Below are 21,719 nucleotides of genomic sequence, written 5' to 3'. Positions count from 1 at the left end.
TTAGAGGGACGGAGGGAAAAGAATTTGACTTCAAAGTGTAGGCTTAAGGTCAGACTTCCATCACCCAGGATAGGACCCATGGCACCTTGGTACTACATCCCAATGTCACATCCATGCACATTCCAGCTGCCTAATTTAATGAATAATGGCTTTTTATGAGCAAGGTGGAGCAGCTTGTAGGAACTGGGACCCTGTTTGGCATCTTAGTGCAGGAAAAATAAAGGCCACTGGGGTGAAGCAAGGTTTTGGCTCTGAGGCTCACAGTCCTGCTCTGTCAGAGTAGAGTGGAAAGGGACTGCAAAGTGGAGCCACCTCTTTTGCCTGCAGCTTTGGGCTTTGTGAGAGTCAGGCTCTCCCTGCAGTTCTCACTGGCAGACAGACCATTCATCAGTTTGGGGATCCCAGAGGATCTCTAGGCAGCCAGGACATGCTGGACACACACAGTGCTGGACAAACCCCCCAGAACACCTCCTGGGAGTTAAGAGGCTTTGTGGATGAAAGTGCAGCAGGGACCTAAGGCAGCAGCTCTGAGGACTCAGATTTTCAACAGAAGTCTCCTATCCCAGTTCTGTGCCTCATTCTTTTTGTTCCACAGAATCCTACTCACTGCTTCATTTGGGGAAAATGAAGGGACACTTTCTCCTGTGGTAAATACAGTGCTCTAAATGATGCACAGTTCACAATATAAATGCAAATCCAGGCTTATACAGAAAACAGCTCTTACTCTATAAAATTATCAGATAAGAATCATTTAGAACACAGATATAAAGATCCCACATTTTATGAGATAACAACTTTACCAAGGTATTTTAATATAGATTTAAAAAATATTTTCACAAAGTATATAAAATAATTTTGCAGTATTATTTTAAAATTAAGATTTTTCAAAGCCACATTGAAAATTAGAATTACACTGATTTGCCACTCAAGTTCTGTTTCCTTTATACTGCCCTGAAGATCTCAATAAAATTTAGCATTGTCTATTAGTAAAAAGGATGATTTCACAGACAGGAATTGGAAATAGAAGTGCTATCCTACTCAACAGACTCAGAGCTTCTTATGTTAACTCCATTGATGTCAATAGTCTGCTCTGTGTCAGCAGTGAGCACTGGGTGGGAACATGTTCCCATGGGACAGGAACATTCCACAGGAAATTCAGAGTCACTGATGCTTTGATTTATTTACAACTTACTAATAGACATTTCATAAATTTTTAAACATATATTAAAGGGATGTTTGTTTAATAAAGATACCTGATTTACTGAAATTTGGTGTAAACTTGCTAAAAATATACTAAATGTATCAAATTAAATGACAGCAGCCCTAAAAATCAATAAGACTATTTTTTTCCAATTCTACTTTATAATAGCAGTAGTTCTGCATCAGTGCAGAACATTTCCTTGGGATTAATATCCTGCTGTCTTTGGGAGTGCTTTCCTTCTTGGGTTTCCATCCAGAACAGCTGTGTTGGTTACTACTTGATGATGTGTAATATCACTGCCATGGGGAGCTCAGGTATCCACTGGGATCCATCTTTTCAATATGTAGAATTATCAGTACTAAATTTGTCAAATAGTTAGAACTTAGTTTGATTTACTATTTTAAAATACTTTTGAAATGAGGGAGAAGAATGTTTCTGGTCAAACCTGCAAGTAGGTTTAGGGAATTATTTCTAAAAGACATGACTGTGCTCACTTCCATTACTGTGGCTTTGGATACAACTGAAAATTGGAAGAGCAGCACCACAGTCAGGTTTTGAATGACTCATTCCTTAAAGCTGACAAATTTTTCTGGAGATAAAAAGACTAAGTTCACTGTAAGGTCTTGAGTCGTTTTTCTTTGGGAAGGTAGAGAAAGTGAGCTCATCAATCAAGGAGACCCACAGCTGCATACAGTGGTTTAGGTGATTGCTGGTGAGCTGTGTGCTAGAGAACTTCTGTAAATATGTACACAAATACTCAGGGCCACTGGGGAAGGCTGTGGTGACCTCTCTGCTGCTCTTCTTGTGCAATACAGTGAGCTTAGTGAAGCATCTGAAAGCAATTTGTAATTAACTCTCAGGCTGTTTATTAATTGCACTTTATCTGCCCCTTGGGTCTGTGTTCATGCGACTTCAGGAGCACCTTAGGAGAAAAGCTGAGGGCAAAACCTAGCTCAGGATGAGCATGCATGGAACTTGTTTAAATGACTGGTTTAGAGTCTGAAGTTAGAAGAGCACAGTTGTCAGTTTATGTGTTTATGGAACAGGCACTGCATGCAATGGAGTCTATTATTAACTAGACAGAACATTAATGATACTGTAAAAATCTGCAACAGATTCTAACAAGTGAATCTCTTTTCCAAGTTATTTCAATATTCTAATTGGAATGCACGTCTCAGAGGGCACTGTCTAGTTACATAAACCAGTGATAACATTTCCTGTGAAACTAGTGAGGCTGTAGCAGTGCATTTTGAAGTGTGACTTTGTTGGCTCACTGACACTGAGTTGCTAAATATGCCCATTTAGAGACCTTATGTGGAACTTTGAGTGCTGCTAACATTTAAAAGCTGATAAAATAAAACAATTCATTTAGAAATACAGAGCAAGCCACAGAGCTGATAGTAGAATTGCCTTTGTTTAAATATTCTGCGTTAGACAAATTTGTCTTAATAACGTCTTCTTAATCTTACCTTATCTTTTCTTTTGAAAAATAAACAGCCCAAACCATTGTTCTCTGCTAACAGCAGATGAAGATTACCCAGAAAACCTTTGATTTGGAATTGTCTCTGACGTTTCAATACAATACTTGACAGTTGAACAGGAAATAGAATTTTTATTATACCAGTTTATGTTGAGTATTCATGTGATACATTCATTGAAAAGAAGCTGAAGAGAATAAGAACCTGTTTAATACTGTAAATTAAACACAAGTATAATAACTCTGTCTGAATACCAGTCTTCTCCTTGCCCTGACAGGTTGATAATGTATGGCTTTGTGAAGGCCATGGTACACATTGGCCAATTAAAGCAATGGGAATTCCACTTCACTGACTGTTTATTTTTTGGATCACTGATGTCTGCCACAGATCCAGGTAACCATTTCAAACAACTTACTTTTTCAAAAGTCAGAAGAGTAAATAAGAACTGTATATGCCATAGAAATGTTCAAAGTCTCTGTTTGTTCTTTTTTGTTGTTGTTGTTAATTTTTTTTCTTTTCTTAGCTGTTAAATACCTGTTATTCTGATAATCAAAAGTCAATCAAAGTCCAAGCCAGCTCCTGAGGTCCCTTGTGTTTTTTTAGTAGCTAGTTTTCCTAGGTTGAGATCACAAACTTCATAATTGAGGTTACTGAAAAGATTGGGAAAATGTTCTCTGATCTTCAGGACACCACCTGTTGCTGGCTGATAGGAGAACTGCCGGGAGCCTCGCAGATAATGATCACAGCTCACATCCACCTGTGACCTAACCCCCTTTAGAGATACGGGGAATGGAGCGTTCCAATCTGGCCATATAAACCTGTTTATATGATATCAATTAATTGTTCATGATAAATACAACTGCAAAGTAACAGATTCCAAGAAACTGACTTGAATTTGCAGATGTGAGATTTAAAGCCCAAAGTTACAGTAAATGGCAATGTCTAGGCAGCAGACTCAGTCAGTTTTGGAATCATATAATTACAGAATCATTTTGATTTGGAGGGATGGCTGGAGGTCTTCTAGTCCTGCCTTCTAATTAAAACAGTCTCATCTCAAAGTTAGCCTAGCTTTCATAGATTTGTCCAGGTTTTGTTATGTTCAAAATGTCAATAAGAGTATTCAGATATTAAAAGTATTGCTATTTGCAGCTGTGGGAACACAGTAAAGGAGAAGGTGAACAGATATTTTTTTAGAGGTTATCTACTAAGACAAAATACAAAATCTGCAAGGTGCAATGGATTTTTGCAAAATTTTCAGCTGAGCTGTTAAAGGAGACAGAATAGAAAACATTTTGTGATGCATGTGAAATGCTGCATTAGTGTTAAAAAGCTACCCTTGAGAAGCTTCTCTGAGAGACTTAGGAATAAAGCTTTCAAATTCCTGGCATTTAAAGGAAATGAGAAAAGTCAATATTGTTCTACATTTTTTTCCAGTCTTTAAATGAAGTCTCAATATTTAACAAAATATTTTGGGCTTGTGATTTATCATTCTGACAGCTTAAATGTACAGTATAAAACTATCGATTTCCACAAAACCAGTTGTTGCAAGGTTACTGTAAAAGCTGCATCAAATTGCTATTCTCAAATTAATCCACACATCCAATATGCTGCCACTTCTTTGACCACCCAGTTATATTAATAAAATTCAGCACATGATTGAAGCCTATCCTCAGAGCAAGAGAAAAACACAGAAGTTGGAAGCACAAGGTAAACCTAGGAAAATAAACTGCATATGGAATAAAAGTGTCTTTACAATTTCCAAGTATATTTCTTGATAGTGCTATGAATAGAGTTTTGCAGCTGGCTTCGTTTCTTTCCCATTTCCCAGTCCAAGACTATTTAGTTTCACAAATGTTGACTTATGATGAGTAATGTATAGGACAAATGCACTGATTTTGACTATAAGAGTATTAAATAACCACTGATTAATCTAGAACAGTCAAGAGAAAAAAAACCAAAAACAGAAGCTCCTCTTGAACTATAAGGAATAAGTTAAAAGGAGTACTTTTCCCAGAGTTTTAAACAGGCTTAAAAAGCTAAAGCTGCAGTTGAGAAAAATATTTTTAGTGTGACAAACTGTCATTGATTAATATTGTTTCTAATTACTTCTCTGCTTATATAGTCTCTGCACATCCAAGAGTTCTTTAATGTTCAGTCTTGCTCCCTCTGCTATCAATTCACAATATTCTAAGTTGTTTCATGTGTTCACTAATCTTACCCGTACATTTCAACCTCTCAAAGACTTAAGAGAATTTTGAATTAAGTTTTTCATCAATTAAATGCTCAACACTGCTGAAAATATTTAATTGTGTTTTAGCATTTGGTAGTGAATTATAATCTCAAGTGTGTAAAGAGCTCACTGGCATTCCAAAATCAATTCAAATATGATTTCCTAGAGGACTGATACGTATTAGGGCATAAAATAATCAGTATAAAGATTTTATCTGTGATAACTATGGTTCATTTTGGGTTTTTTTTTAAGAAAACTTTAGTGAAATGTTGTTAGTGTTATCAACAATAAATTAGTCTTAAAATTAAATAATAAATTCCTGTCAGATTTCCTACATGATTTTTCATTTAATTCTTCACTGCGTAGGATTATGAACTCATTTCAAAAAGAGATTTAATTTCCCTTGGCTACGGAAAGCAATTAAATCTCAAAAGATGCTAAAAACTGATCTGTTGACTTGACAGAAGTTGGTTTGATTGAGCTCCTTATTTGTGATAGTAAAGATCACTGGTAGGTGTTTAGATCTTAAATAAAGACTTTTACTGTCAGGGTAGTAAACAAACGTATGCCAGGTAAAATTTTCTAGTATTGTTAAGAAGAAGGAAATACTGTCACAGCACTCTGTAGCTTTTAGTTCTGAAGTTTATGTGAAAATTTTTAATCTAGATATTTTGGCATAAAAATAATTCAGAAGAACTGCTTTTATATGCTGTGTGTTCTCTTACATAGAAAACTAGCACTTGAACTAAGATTAAGAAATTAATTTAGGGCTGGATATACTTGGGACTATGTTTTGCATTATAGACTGTGATCCTTAAATATCAACAAGACTTTGTGATGATTCAAAAAACTTTCATGTCTCTAGAAAGGAGAGTTAGAAACTTCAGGGACAAAACATGGTTACTCTCGACCAAATAATTCATCTTACAGAGAACATCTCCTTCCAATAATTTATAATTTTCAGTAGAGAAAATTTCTCATTTTAAGATTTCAGGTGAGAGGTTAAAGTTTAAGAAATAGAATTTTTAAATTCCCAAATTATCCCTTCATTATTCTTTATTTAAAGCATGACACCAGTATTTGCATTTTTCTTTATTCTGATCAATAGGCATAATTCATCACCTTGTCAAGGAAATAATGTATTATTGTTTCATCTGCATAAAACAGCACAGATTTCCTTGTTTCACTGTTGAAAGGGTTTCCGTTTGTTGGTACTGGGACTTGGTTTCTGATGTGCCGTGACTCTGGGAGTGTTTTTTGGGTTCCCTTCAGAGGTGGCAGAGTGAGCAGGGAAGGGGCTGTGGAGCCCAGCTCCGGGTCCCTGCCCACCAGAGACCTGCCCAGTGACACTGCCCACAGGGCTTGGTGGCACAGCTGTCCCCTGGGGCTGGCTGGCAGCCCCGGCAGCGAGCCCTGCTGCAGGAACGTGCCTGGGATGGAATCATGGACAGCACAGACCTGGCACAGGGCTGCAGAGATGGGAACTCTGCCCCAGCCACCAAAAGTGCACCAACAGCACGGCTCTCTGGGCAGGCTCCAGGGCTGCTGCCAGTAGCACCTTCCGGGCAACCACTGTCATCCAAAGACATTTTACATGCCTTCAGCCCTTCCTTTTGGCTTGTTGGTTTTGGTTTTTTTTTCTAATTTTTGATGTTTCAAGTATAGAAAACCGATGTGCCTTCACAGTGTGCTGGAGTACAGCTGTTTCTGAGCTATATGAACTCCCTTACCTTTGGTCACGTTTACAATCACAAGGCTCTTCCCTTTTTCAAGTTACTATGGTTACAGCTGAACTGGAGCTGTGGGTTGCACTGCTCTTATTATTGATAAAATTGGATATTTATCAGAAAAAGCAGTTTCTGTTTCTCATAAAATCAAAGGATTTTGCATTAGGAAGCATAATGTATAAATATAACAAGGTAATGCATTTCAAACACTTTATGTAAAACAGTTTATAAATGTGTTTTTAATTTAAATAGATATCTGCTTTCTTATTCACCACTGAACTAATCTGAGAGTGCTGTGACTTATTAATAGGGAAAAAGTCTATAGTTCAAATTGGAATCTTTATTTTTAGACAAAAAAATAAAAGTTAGATTTCTCTAATCTTATTTTCTTCACATTTGCTACTGCACTCCTAAAAGAATTTAGGCTCATGAGCTATGAAAGATATTAATAGCACTAGTCAGAAGACTGAGGTACAATAATACTAGTACTTTTTATAATTGTGTAATTTGTTTTTTGTTTCCTTATTCTTTTAAAAGTAACAGCAAAGTAGTATTAGATATAGTTAGCATATGGATTGTTGCAGTTTGGTGGTATTTCAGTAAATATACTTTTTACAGGCATCTATAACAAGCTAATTTGTATCTACATTTGTCAAAAGGTACCTTTCAAAAGCAGCTCTACAGACACTTCTATGACTTGGGTACAACTGAAATCATGTTGGGCTTAGCATGTGACAGATCCTACCTCAGCCCATGAAGTCAAGGAAGAAGTGAATCAGACTTCTGTTGGCATAAATAAAATCTGTGAAAATCTTAGATGCCTCACTATTTCCTGCTTCCCATCACTGAGTTTTTAACTGAAGTTCACAACCCTTTCTTAGTCAGCAGCTCTGGTACATGTTATTTCTGTCGGTATCAGTTTTCTATTGCCACAGAAGGTGTTAGTGCTCCCCCAATGACCTGTCCTCCAGTCAGTTCTTTACCCACCTCATTTTCTGTCCCCATTACCTTGCACTGAAACAAGAGATGCTGAGTACTTTAATGAAAAGTAGTTTGGTATCTTTGTAATACAGATTGTATCTAATGAATTATAGGAGTCTTTGAGTAGTTACCACACAAAGACCAAGCCCTACATACTGTTCCTCAGCAGTGCCTTCAGAAAGCCAAGGGCCAAGCTGACTGCAGTGCAGCATCTGCAAACTTTGCTTGGCTATCAGAGTTCTCACAGACTGAACATGTTACTGTGGTGTAGGATTATTTTTCATTTACTTCCCTTGAGTTTTGAAGTCATCTATTTGACAAAACATGATGTGACTTCCTTAGACATGATGACTATTCCTAGAGCATTATTCTAAGGTAACTTAAATTAACTTTCTTCCATAGCAGAGTAGCACATCCCCTTTGATGTGTCCATTCTGACCTATGCCCAGAGATTCTCATAATTAATGAAGGCAGTTGTGGTCATGGAGAAGTGCCTAGACAGTGGTGGTCAAAACAAGGTGAAAATGTTTTCTTAAAAGGGTGGATGTGCTAAAGATCCTGCAGATCTCTGTTCTTCTGCAGGTACTACTTATAATTTTCATTAATGAGTTGGCTAATGCAACGGAGGGTTTGAATGTTGTTTATTGTATAACATTCTGCTGAAAGGAGATTACAAACACTTTGAAAGGCGTGGCTAGAACACAACATGATTCCTGTAATGATTTAAAATAGACAAGGATAAATGCCACACTTTAAAAAAAGCATCTTCATAGATAAGCGATAAGAAGTGAGCATTCACTTTTGAAAACAATTTCGAATTTAAAACCTATGAAAGTGAGTCACCAGTACCAATACATAGCAAGAAAAAGGAAAACAAGATTTATTAACATGTTCTACAGCATTTTTTCATTCTATTTCTTGACAGCAAGTGTCAACTATGTTACTGGGATGTGGTTTTAGGCACTGTATTTCAGGAAAGATATGAGCTGATTAGAGGGCAAGAAAACATTACTAAAGGAGGAGATTGAATGAAGTGAGTCATTTTAGGGAGGAGATGTCTGAAATGAGTCTTTGAATTGACAAATGCTGCTGAAAGAAAATCAGAATAAATATGACAAATTTTTGTCTCTCATTAGGCTAGGAATGGAAATTGCAGACTTGAAAAGCAGGAGGGGAGATTTGGGTTAGACATGATTCAGGAATAATTGCATTTATAAATGGTATGAATACTGAAGAGCGAGTTAGACTCCCTTGAGTTTTGTGGAACCAGCATAATTTCAGTTCTTTAAAAACAAATCAGATAAATATCTGCCAGCAGAGGTAGAGCTGAAGTTTGCTCTGCCTTGGGCCAGACAAGCAGAGGGACAGAGCAGAGACCAGGACCCTTCAGTCAGGGACAGGTAAAGAACATCCAATAACCTCCCCTGGAAATGGGAAAACATTTGAAATGGAATATACTGAGAACTGGGTGAACTGGAGAGTTTCTCCCAGAAGAGGCAATTGATGCATTACTGTGTTTGTTGCTTTATTATTTTTGCTTTCATTTGAAAAGATTAAAGTAATATTTTTGGGGTAGAGTTGGGAGAGAAAGCAAGAAGACAACATTGTTTATTTAGGAGGCAGGAGGAAGGAGAGGAATGTGTAGGCATCTGTCTAATTGTCTTGGCCTGCTCCACACACACCCCAGCAGTACATTGACTTTGATTACTGTTTTCTTTTCCTTCTATCATTATCACAGGGACTATTAACGAGAGCCCAAACTAATTAGCTAATAAGCAAAAGCTGAAAGTGGCAAATAGTTTTAGAAAACAAGTCTGGTTTTATGCCAATGACATTAGAGAGCAGGAGACTAAAGTGAGTCCACATTTAGCACATTAAGTCAGCATTGCTAATTAGGCAAAAGCCTGAATATAGATGTTGGTGAACCAAGAAAATATCTTTTGTCAATAAAGCTTCTGCCTACACCTTTGAGTTATTCTGGGGAAAGAACTCTTTTCCTAGTTTAAATTATAACCGCAGTGGGAGTAGATGGGTGAGGTTACCAGGATGGTTAAATATAACTAGCTAATTTAAATATAGCTATATCAGCAAATGTTCAGCTACACACATCTCCTAAATTGTCTTCTGTAGAATAACACTTCCAAAATTCTTCAGAGATAACACATCAACAGAGATCACTTTAACATAAAATCTCACAGGAGAACTGAGAACCTACTTTGGGTTTATAAACTGATTTTGAGATTACATAGATATTAAGATTTAGAAAATCTTAGCAGTAATGCTTTCAAAGTTCCAAGAAATGTTATAAGACAAAGCATAATCAGCTGGTCATGCTCTTGAATGAATTATCAGCAGTCACATGAATGTAAAAGTGTATAATTTTTATTTCTAAAATGTCAGATGTGAACATGGCATCCCAGAGGCACTCCTAATCTTTGGGATTCCTGGGATATGAGGACTGAGTCAACTGCACAAATATGTATTAGAATGAGCACCAGTGAAGCAGTGAGTTATCATGCAATTTTTAACCAGACAAGTAATCGGGGATCTTTACATTAAATTTTGTTTGAAATGAGAAAGTTCTGCTTTGTCCATGCAAAGGGAAAATAGTAAGAATAAGAAGAATTCAAAAAATACATATAAAGAACATAGACAGCCTTCTTCAGCTGGAGATTATGAAGTGCAAGATAGACCATAGGAAGGACTGTGATCCCCTGTCTGCAGGGAAAAAGGAAGATCAGAGAAGACCTAAGTTAATATCTACAGGACTTAATTACCTAAATATGAAACAAATGTCTAAATACTCCTGATGATGTGTATCTAAATCATTTTATAACCTTCAATTTACATTCACCACATTCTATTTTTTCTGTTGCACTGGTGAACTGGTAAATCAAATATAGGGTATCACTCAGGGGGAAGGAAGGAACTTAAACTATGGTGCGCTGAAGGAGCCTTGAAATGGGTTGTAGGTGTTAAATATTCTGGCCTGGGCCAGAGGCTTCCTGGATGCCATGAGGCACATCCTTGCTGAGCATGGGGCAGGACAGGGTGGTTATGCTGCACATCCCTTAGTGAACACGTGTAACAGATGGGTAAGTGTTATTATATCCTTCTTAAAACAGGTAGACCCCCTACTCATCACACACAAAATCCAGAGCAAGCCCAACTCTTTTCAGCACCCTTATTCCTCTGTGGTCACAAGATCACAGTTCTTTATGCACAGTGAAACACACTGTGACATTTTAATTTCTGTAGGATTCTCTGTCTGAGAGGGAAAGTTTCTTCCTAACTCAGCTGAAACAGAAAAACTCACAGACTTAACGAATTTAAGGATCTTATGTTTTCTAGATCATCCTTCTTAACTCATTGTTATCTACTTGGGCAATATATAGGACTGGGTTTCTCAAAACCAGTATCTAACATTGCTTTATTTCTTGAGCTGCCAGAGGAATATGAAGATGCCAACTCTCTTTGCTTTCTTTCCATACAGTGACAGTCCTTGCTATTTTCCATGAGCTGAATGTGGATACAGATTTATACACACTCCTGTTTGGAGAGAGTGTCCTAAATGATGCTGTGGCTATCGTGCTGACTCAGTAAGTTACACCCACCTCCTTTCTTTACTTGGTGAGATAGTTAAAGGTTTATTCACTGATATCATTCTCACTGATATAGCTTGTTCACGTATAGCTATACCATTTGAAGGTTTTGTTGCAAAGATGTAGTCTTAGAATTTTTCTTGGTTAACACTAGAATTTCAATACTGTTCATAGCAACTATATATCCAGAATGCAATTTTAGTTCATGTTCTTTAACCCAGAAAGCAGTATAGTCTGTAAAATGGTAAGCTTATGGTATCTTGAAAAAATAATGCTAAATGAGCACCTGGGATATAGAGCAACTATAAAATTCAAGACAAGTTCTTTTTATTTTTTGCAATCTATTATTTTCCAAGATTAAAACCACAAAGTGGTACACAGTATCTGTTTATCTACTTCTGTCTATGGAAGCTGGCAGAACTTCAGCTGATAATAGTATCTTAAATTTATATATAGCTTTTTTATTCTCAGGAATCCTCAAACAGATCACAAATGATGGGCCAAATAGCACAACTATGTGCTGTCCTAAAAACACAGATGCTAAGTACATGATTAATGGGATCTCAAGTTTACTCCACTCTACATGTATTATATGCTTCCCAGAGCTTTGCTAGAAATACAAATAATCCTCTCAGATAATCTTAAAAGTAACAGAACTGCAAAGTCAAATTCCGTTCTCCACAATGTTTGAATGTGCTTCACAGTAAGCCTCAGTTCAGTGCCAACTTTCTCCTTAAACATGGTTCCTTGAACAAGGATTTATCCTATCTTTCAGAGTAAAAGATTTTACAGTAGTTAAAAGATGAGCTTAATATTTTGTCTGAAGCCTCATGGAGTTTCAACTTATAATAATTGCTGCAAAAAGACAGCATTTGTTTCACAAAACAAAAAAGAAATAGTATTCCTATTTCATTTATCATTCTCCAGTTATCAGTCTAGTAACCTTCACCTACACTAAACTGCTCCCAGAGTTTTCAGAGCAAGAGCAATGTTTTCAAACGCTGTCAGTGTCTCAGTACAGCAGTCCAGGATTAGATACAGCGTGGCTGTCACACCCCGGGTCTGGGGCTGGAATGTGACACTTGGGAGAGCTCTGGTACATCAGCTAATAAAATGCACAAAAGTAAAAGTAAGCAAAGACCAGACAACTCGGTAGAGAGAGCCACAGAAAAGCGTTGCAGCAGCTATTAGAATTGGAAAGACGCGTGTAGGTGGCAATGTCTGAGATTTTTATCTCTCCCTGGGCATTGTTTAATAGCAGCCGAGACATTTTCAGCTCATTTAGACTCCTCATCTTTTAGTGCAAGGCTCCCATAGAGGAACAGTAAGGCTCCAAGCAACTCAAGGGAGCCCGGAGTGTTTTAAATCTCTTTAGTTTCCAGCCACCCTGATGCCAAAGCACACAGGTCTCCCAAAGGAGCAACTCAGCTGCAGAACAAATCTAAAAGGAAAAGTCCCATCAGATTCCAGTTCCATCAGTATTCCAGTGCATGATTCATGAGTTTCTAAGCTCTGCTCTTCCCAGTACTCAAGTCTAGGTTATGCACCCCAGCCTATCTGCTTTTCATGTTTTCTTTGCTGTTACATGGGAGATTACAAATCTTTAGTATAGACTCTCTTGTCACTGGAAATTTGATGTGTTTTTTTTATATATTCACTGTGACTAATTCTTTGATTTCTATAGTCATTTGTAGAGACTGAAGAGAATACATGGCATCATCCGTTTCACATTTCATTACTCTCTGGCTTAAATAATCAGCTTCTGCACAAATACAATACTTCTGCAACCCAATATAATCTTCCTGGCATTTTAAGAAAAAATATACTGTTAATATTGCCAGCTTCACCCTACTAAACCAACACCCTACTAAAACAACCTGAGTTTAAATGAAGAAAATTGTTTTTCTGTCACTGCAAAGGAACAGCTATTTTTTCTCATGTAACCCATACCATTCTTGTATGCAAACACAACATGTTCATAATTACAGCACTAGATGTCTATTTAAAAAGGTGTGAGATTAATGTTTACAAATCCGGAAAAGCGAGAGTAAGTAATTTAGTACGCTACATAATGATAACCATAAAAATAGAATATGAAAATACACATTGTTTTCCATTATCTAACAGAATAGGTAAGATAATGTCTGCAGGAGTGACTCACTGCAGGAGAGGCAGGAAGAGAAAAGAGAAAAGGCCCTTATGGCTGGAGGTGGCAATTTGGCAAGGTGAAGGCAGCATGGCTGTCTGCCAACAAGGGCTTAGATTGATCTCTCTCCTTTCTTTCAGCTTCTCCCTCCAGTCTTTATTTTTCCTGTCCTGTTTATCATTCAGTTTAAGAAGGACAGCAGCAGGACCAGCCACCCCTGCATTTCTCTATGGCTTTAGCAAGTCACAGGAGCTGTGTTGCTGCAAGAATGTGTGCACACAGTGAAAATACCAACCAGGGACACCAATTCTCTGGGCCAGCTTAACAGCTCCCCTCTGGCCATCCTGCCCCACCAAACACCTGTGGGTTTGTGGTAACTGCAAGGTTTCATTTCTAGGGTGCAATTTGAAGATAATCCGTGCAGGAGGGATCCCTGTGACTCAAATTGGCGGCAGTGGCTGCAGGAAGGCTGATGAGCTGTTGTGCATCTGGGAGAGCTCACACACACAAGGGCCTCTCTAAACAAGGGCATGGGAGATGCAGCAAGGATTTTCTCATATCGAAATCACTTCCGGAGTTTCTTACAACTTTTCATTATTAGGATAAAATTCTCCTTTTAATAAAAACTTGTGAGAATTCTCACAGAAAATAAATATCAGTAATTCCAAGTATTTAAGAAAAATTATAGCAGAGCCTTAGAAGACTTTTAGATTATTAAACACATCTGCTTTCTCCCAGAAAAAAACATATGATTAATTAAGCCACAAACACTTCCTACATACGTTGTTTCCCAAAATACTGACTGATAAAATTAGTTTTTTGGTTCCTCTTAAATATTTCCAGGATGAACATATACCAACTCAGGTCATTGTATATTTTCTTCACTCAAAAATTACTTTCATTCTAGTCTAGACATACATTATAGAAGTTAATATCATGCTCAAACCCTTCTTTCTTGGCAGAAGTTTGTATAGGGCTTTCTAAAATAACATTGCAAAGGTAACTGATTTATTCAAAGAATAACAAATGTATTGAAAAAAAGTGTCAATTTCCAGGGAAAATAACTCAGAAGCCAGAGTTCAGCTCAATTTAGATGCTGAGCACCCTCTAAGGTTGTCTTTTCTCAGACAGTGATTCCTATAATTATCTTAGGCAGACAAGAGAATTCCTGCTGACACACTGGTGATTCTCACTGGTAGGCACAGACATCGTATTAGTACTTTTTGTACGGTTTAGATCTTTTCAAAATATAAGAAACTTGTGATATAATGGACCTCAAATAGAAAATGAATGAGAATCTTTAAACCTTTCTGGTTCTTGGTACTTGTTTACCTGTATTGTTATTATTTCAGTGGATTTAATTCTGTTATGTCACTGAACTTGAACATAGCATACACAAGAGAGAAATGTAACCAGACACTGAAAAACAGACAACTGACAAACATCAAATGCAATTGCAAGTATTCAGTCTGTATTTCATGTGGTCATTATCAGCAAGTGTTACTTCCCTACTTTTCACAATTTCTAACTGTTGTTCCTTGAGTATTCTATATTAAAATCAGCTGTTCTGCAAAGGACAAGAACTGATATTGTGACCATGCTGCTGAATAATTAAGCTGGGAGTTGCAGGAATCATATTGGCTTTGAAAGTTGTGATGGGTGTCTCCTTGATGCATATCTCAGTAGATGTGAAGCTCCCTTTATGATTATATATTTTTTTTCATTTGTCATGGACTGTCTCTAATTTGGCTCCTTTGCCCTTCCATTTTTGAAGCATTATTCTGTATAGTTTTTGCCACACTTTGATCCCTGAGCACACTGAATAACAAATTTTACAGGGGAAAGACATCTGAATGTTGTCATATCATATTTTTCCCACAAAATGCAGTTATATTCTGAAAGTGGCCTTTAAAAGCAATATTGTGGGTTTCCATATGTACTGTGTCAAAATCTTTTGTTTCATGTGTATCATGAAGACTTTTCTCTTAGCTAATCCTTTGTTTCAGCTTCCTCCTCACCTGTACATAACTGGGAGTTTGTTCAGTCTAAGAACACAGGGAATTCTGTCAGCCTGAATCCCCTTCCTCGTGCTGAGATTTGTTAGGCACTATTAGCAAATGGCAAAAAGTATTGAGTCATTGCATAAGAGAAAAAAAGGATGCTGGTTTCTCTGTGGCCTTTATAATTTTAGCCACTTTTTAAACCCTGTATTCATGCAATTCTTTAGTGTCTTTTACAATACTGTCTCAGCTACTGGAATGAAAATGAAACTAATTTAAGTTCTATTTATTCTCAACATGTATCTGAGTGCTAAGATGTTATTCACACAGTTCATAGAAATAGTGTAAAAAAAACACTTCTATCCATAAGTGGGCCCTTATGTACACACAGCTAATAGCTTTTGTGTACCTACACGTAGAACTCTTCAGCCTAGGAATTCTTTTTCAAAAGGATAAAAGCCTCACTCCTTGCCAACTAATGTACAAAGTGTGCAAAGAACCTTTCAAGGGAGGAAAGAGGGAAGTAAAAGCACCTGTGCTATCAGACAGGTGACAGGTAAAAACTATCAACACATGCAGCATTTTCCTGTTTAAAGAAAATAGATCTCTAAAGTGAGAAGAGATGGTGAAATAAAGATGTAACAAAATGAGCTGGTGAAAGCAATAAATGGACATTGTGAAGGTGTGGCCAGGAAAAAGAAGCAAGAAACAAAGAAAAGGCTCATTGTGTAACTACAGAGCATGACAGTGATACATAAACCTGTAGCTAGGACACTTTAGAGGGAAGAAAAGTTTGTTTACTCATAGGCATGCAAAGGAAAACTTGATTATCTTTCTCTGATGCAATTTTGCTGTTTTATATTGGTTTGTAATGAATATCTATGTTGAAATCCTTAAGTAGTACATCAAAATCTACTCCTGAACTGTAGAAAACTGGCAACAGAATAGGAATTAGAACAGCCAGTTCTAAAGAGTGATATGCTGCAATCAGACAGTGAATCTGAATTCAGAGGAGGAATGAGATTCTGCCAGAAATACAGGGGGTTGCTCCCAGACCCTCTCTTTGTAGCTGTCTTTACACTGCCTGGTTGGGCAGCCCTGGAGGGACTGAGGTCTGTGGGAGCTCAGTTTGAGCAGGGGCAGGTTTAGATGAGGCCTTTGCAAAGCCTGACCCAGAAATCACAGCTCAAAGTGAGACCGGCACTGGAACCCAACAGGCACAGGGAGAGCTGCTCCATGGTACTGACCTCATGACTTTGAATCCTTTGCAAATATTTAGGGATTTTAATGTCTGTGAGCTACAATTCTGGATGAATGACTAACTGGATCTCTGGATACAGGCTTTGCCTCATTCCAGAGAAATGCTATTTGTGATTTTATTCCCACAAAGATTCCTGAGGAGGGATGTCTGTAACATTGTGGAGGAGAATAAAATAGAATCCCCTGAAAACCTGAAAGCAAACAAAATGCTGGATGGAAGCTCAGCCCAATCATTTCACTTACTGGTTCCCTTATACAAGATGGATTTGGCTGCTATTCCAAATATTTTTGGAAAGATTTATATACCAAGCAGCCATTCAAAGTCAAATAACAGAGTAATTTATATATTAATAAAGCAAAGGGTTAATAGTGCATCACATTAGTGAGTGATTTTGAAAAGTAGATGAGTAGTCCTTTTCTCTGTTATTTCTATAATAATGAAATTTTGGTTGTCCATCTGCTCTTTTTACCTTTGAGGAAGGGTTTAGTCCCAGCTTATTTTGTTGATGATAATTAGAGTTTCACGTCACTGGCCATCTGGAACAGGAGATGTGAGCACTGGGAAACTAACCAAACTTGCTATTAGCAGGAACTTTAAAAGAGCTTCTCTCCCAGAATAGAGGAAATCCCACATAAAATGTTTGTACATTTGCTTAACAAAACCTCTTTCTTTTCTCCTCCATGAGCTTTACTGTACAGACCAGTCTTACACTTAAATCAAAGGAAAAAATGCTGTTCACTTTCTGTAATGCTTCTTAAAGCCAAAATTTCAGTATGAAAATGGGCACTTGGAAGAGAATATTTTCAGGACGTAGTTCTCATTCCTCAATTTTTTTCACATTTCAATATTTTGTATATCTTTTTCCGATATTAGTGCCATATTAAAATTTTAGTTAGGTTCTAGTTAATATATGCTAAAGGTCTTGCTCTCTGTGCCGCTGTGTCTGTGTGAGCTGGAGTTCATTTCCCCCAGCAGCCCTCACAGAGCTGTGCTTGCACTGGGAGCAGAAGGTGCTGATCAGCAGCAGTGTTTTGGTGCAGCTGAGCAGTGCTGGCCCAGCAGCAGCTCTGTCCCTCCAGATCCCAGTGTAAGAGGTGAACAAAGACTTGGGAGAGGACACAAGCAGGACAGCTGACCCAAACTGACCAAAGGGATATTCTGTACCATGTGATGTGCTCAGCAATAAAAGCTAAGAGAAAGAAGGAAGGGGCAGATAAATGTTACTGCATTTAAATTCTGGAGCAACTGCTCCAATACATGGCTGGGCATCACCCACCCCTGGGAAGCAGAGAACAAAACTTTGTTGCCCTTTGCTTTCACACACAGCTTTTGCTTTAGTAGTGAGGCTTTATCTTCGCTCCTGAGCTTTTTTCCATCTTAGTTTCTCCCCCCCACCCAATCCTGCAGAGGAGGGAGTGATGGAGTGGCTGGGTGGGCACCTGTCACCCAGCCAGGGTCAGCCCTCCACAGTTCTCTAATTGGCACTGGTTTGTCTGTGCAATTCATTTGAACAGGCAGCCCTCAGTTGCAGACTGCTAAGCTCGAGTAGATTTCAGTAAGCAGCGTTCTGGAGATTGCCCTAAGGGATGTATGAAGATAGAGCTTAGCTCAAATCAGCTGGGAATGTCTGTACTTAGACACAATCAAACCAGAGTAGCTGCAGGTATCTCCAGCCACTTATACACAAACAGACAGGTAAGTTTTAAGTTCAGAATTAAGAGCACTGCTTGCAGTCTTTGCAAATCACACCTAAGTGGCAATTATTTAGCTACACTTTCCCTGCAAATGACCAAATTGGCATCAAAGCTTCTTAATTGCAAAGATTTCTATTGGGAACTCTTCAGAACTGAAGTACATCGTGGTACAAGTCAGCCTGGTTTTTGAGCTTTTCCAGATGTTTTTTCTTGTCCAAATAACCTTTTTCTAGTGAATAAGACAGATTTTTCCTGAAAGCAAGATAATTACATACAGGGTCTAATTCTACATACGGAACTCCCTTTTATTTTAAAATGATAGTATTGATATTATTTCCCTTGAAGTGTTCCAAAAGAAGGCAGATTTCATCCTCTCTGGATGAAATACTGTATATAAGAGTCTATCTGGCTCTTACAATAAATTAACATACATATCATGTCTCCTGGCAGAGAAGAGAGAGGAGGAGTGTGTGTCAGAAAGGTGAGGCAGTCCTTTCTGCCATTTCATTTGTGAGGTAGCCACCAATTCCTATTCACTGCCCGAATCTTTCCCAGAAATACAGAGAGACAGAGGATTTGTCACAACAGGATACTCCATAAATATGCTGTTATTCCTTGGAGATCAGGTTATGATTACATGAACAAAGAACCCATTCCTATTGTGGGAGAATGGACAATTTCCAGTGGCTACCCAGGAACACTAGGAAAGACTGATGTCTCTCGTGATCCTTCTGTGAACCAATCCAGAACCTCTGTGCTGTAGTTCAATTTGAATTTCATCATTCTGACCTGCTCTAAGCATTTATATATATTTTTAACAACAATATCAGGTAAACTACTTCCTCCTGCAAGTCTTGATCTTTTAAGGCTCAAATACTTTAGCTACTGAGGCTTTAGAACTGACACAACTCTTAATGAAATTCTTTTGCATGTGCATATGTGCAAATATATATGGGGGGAGGGGGAACTGTCAAAAAAGCACACCAAAATAATGCAAATGTTATCAAATACTCAAAAGTTACTTAATGCCCAAAAATTTTCATATCTGACACAAGAGGAATTTAGAGGTACCTTTTGTAAACATTTTCATTAAAAGTAATTTTTAAGTTTATTTTTTCATACACAGAGATCCTCCACTCTCCATACCCAAGACATCATTTCAGTGTGCATGTTTCACCTTTTGGCGTAGGAACTTTAATGGTTTCAGGATATACTTCTGCCACTTGAGCAAAGAGAATTATTGATAATGGTAGCATCAGCTGCCTTCCTTCAGTGCCAGGCTCAGCAGGAGTGACTGCAAACCTTTATTTACTGCACTTCACAGCTACTTCAATGATGAGACTCAGCAAATTTCTATTCTTAGGATTTATTCCAATGGTTACAAAATTCCATTTTCTCCTTGTTTCCACTTGCTTTTGTGTTGGTCTCAATCTTTCTCTCCTTTGACAATGGAAAGACAATGGTCACCATCTCCATCTCACTCTACCCATTGCCCTGAACTGCATGACCAGCTCCACCACTTCTGTGGCACTCACCAGTCCCTAGGTCTCCCACATGAGATAAAAATAATTATTTCTAGAGATAATCTAGGACTGTAATCAACCTCCTTCATACCCTAAAGTCGAGAGAAACCCTGTCTTCATTTCTGGTGCACTATCCTTCTTGTTATGTTGTGACAAACAGAGGTAATGAGGATAAGAGGGGTGATGTGACTGTCACAGCACTGGGGACAGCAGCTGGCTGAGTCTGGGGACCAGCAGTTGCAGGGGTAAATGCCACATATTTAAGTTTTAGATAGTACATGCCTAAAAAATGAGATCTTGGAAGATTTTTAGTTGATGAAGTTTATTAGATCTCCACTGAGATTTGTCAACTAAACATTTTGGAAACCCTTAAAAATTTGCATAATTTTGTCACATTTTCACAAGGACAAAAGATATGTAGGAAACGGATGGATAATTTCTTCTTTCCTCCCCTTGGAAATGACAAGTCTGAATTTCAAAGTGGTACAGTGAGAAATCTTTGTAATTGTGTGGTTGTAAGGTTTCTGTCCAAGATAAGCACAGAGGTAATCTCTCTATAGTGGCTCTCCAGAACGCCAATCTAAAGAGAGGAAAACAAAAAAGAGAGAGAGAAAAAAATCTTCATGGAAATTGCAAATGCAACATGGCAATGTAGTCTCAGCGGTGACATTTTGGCTAAGTCACAAGCTGTGACAGAGACAGAAGACACACAGGGCAGCAGTTGTGCAATTGGCCCTGAGAGAGCTCAGTGTGACAGAGATGGTTCATTTCTACTGCGTTCAGGGCAACAGGACTTATGAACATTCCCTGTGAAGACCATTGTACCAAGGAAACACATCCAGTCTTCTTATCAGTTTGCTCTTAATGCATTTGGAACGTTGATGTTCCCTAACTAATTGCTAATTATAATGATCTACATATTCTGAATGTAATGTGCATATGTGTATGTTATTTGGGTTCCTAATGAAATTTCAGCACGTTTCTGGGGAGACATAGTGATGCTAGAATTTGGATTTTGAAAATGAAGGTTTAAATATGATTAAAATTTTGAACAAATAGTATCCCAACAATACATTAAATAAACTGATATTCACGTTTTTCCCTTAGTAATTTCTCCATTGTAAAATCTCAAAAAAGTTATATAGTTTTTAGACATTAAAGCATTTTAATTTTGTATCCCCATTCACTGAAAATTTAATTTATTTTCACTTAAAAGAAATCAAACTGTTTTTCTTTCCACATTGTTCTACTGATCTGTAGCAAGCACAGCCAGAAGCGATAGTGAGAGAAATGAGAATAATGGAGTGCCTAGTAGGCTGCTGTTCCTGCCTCAGACACACTGGGAGAAGGTTACAGCTAAATGAAAATATTCCTGAAGAAATGTATCAGCTTCCTGAACCATTTAACAGTGTACATCTTCTTTATTAGAGTGTTTTCATTCCTAGAGAGTAAGGTGAAAGGTATTTCTAAACTCTCATTATAGGATGTTCACAGTTTTACATTTTATTTCTAGCATTAGCAGGACTTCGTCCATAGCTTGGAGAGTGTTTTCATTGTGCATTGTTAGAATGAAGTGAATGCAAAAGTTTCTGAGGCAAGACTCCTACGTTCTAGTAATTATGAGGGTAATGAAGCTAGGCAGAATAATTTTCATCTTATTAATAGCTGTGTTTAAGCCTCATAGAACTTCCTGTCTTGGGAAAGTATTTGCTTTTAAACTAAGTGGTGGAAATTAATGTGTTATAATGCATGTTTATAAATCAATGGAATCTATACAAAGCCAGAAAGAAAAATTATCTGTTTGGCTGCCTGTCATTTCTGTGAGGTTTTTCACAATGCATTGGATAGGCCAATAGCATATACCTTAATTTTAACA

General features: G+C 37.7%; 1 protein-coding gene across 3 annotated transcripts in view; it reads left to right on the top strand.

Annotated features, from left to right (window-relative positions):
- The window catches only part of SLC9A9 (solute carrier family 9 member A9), a 177,514-nt gene that overhangs the window by 37,751 nt on the left and 118,044 nt on the right, over positions 1–21,719 (top strand). For all 3 annotated transcript variants that reach the window (XM_072933138.1, XM_072933137.1, XM_002195706.6), the window contains exons 5-6: positions 2,957–3,072; positions 11,111–11,216. In XM_072933138.1, coding sequence (XP_072789239.1) covers positions 2,957–3,072; positions 11,111–11,216 — 222 coding nt within the window. The remainder of the gene's footprint in view (positions 1–2,956; positions 3,073–11,110; positions 11,217–21,719) is intronic.

This window comes from Taeniopygia guttata, chromosome 9 (genome assembly GCF_048771995.1).
Source record: "Taeniopygia guttata chromosome 9, bTaeGut7.mat, whole genome shotgun sequence".
NCBI lineage: Eukaryota > Metazoa > Chordata > Aves > Passeriformes > Estrildidae > Taeniopygia > Taeniopygia guttata.
The sequence above is the reverse complement of the archived record's forward strand: the minus strand, read 5'-3'. Positions and strand labels throughout refer to the sequence as shown.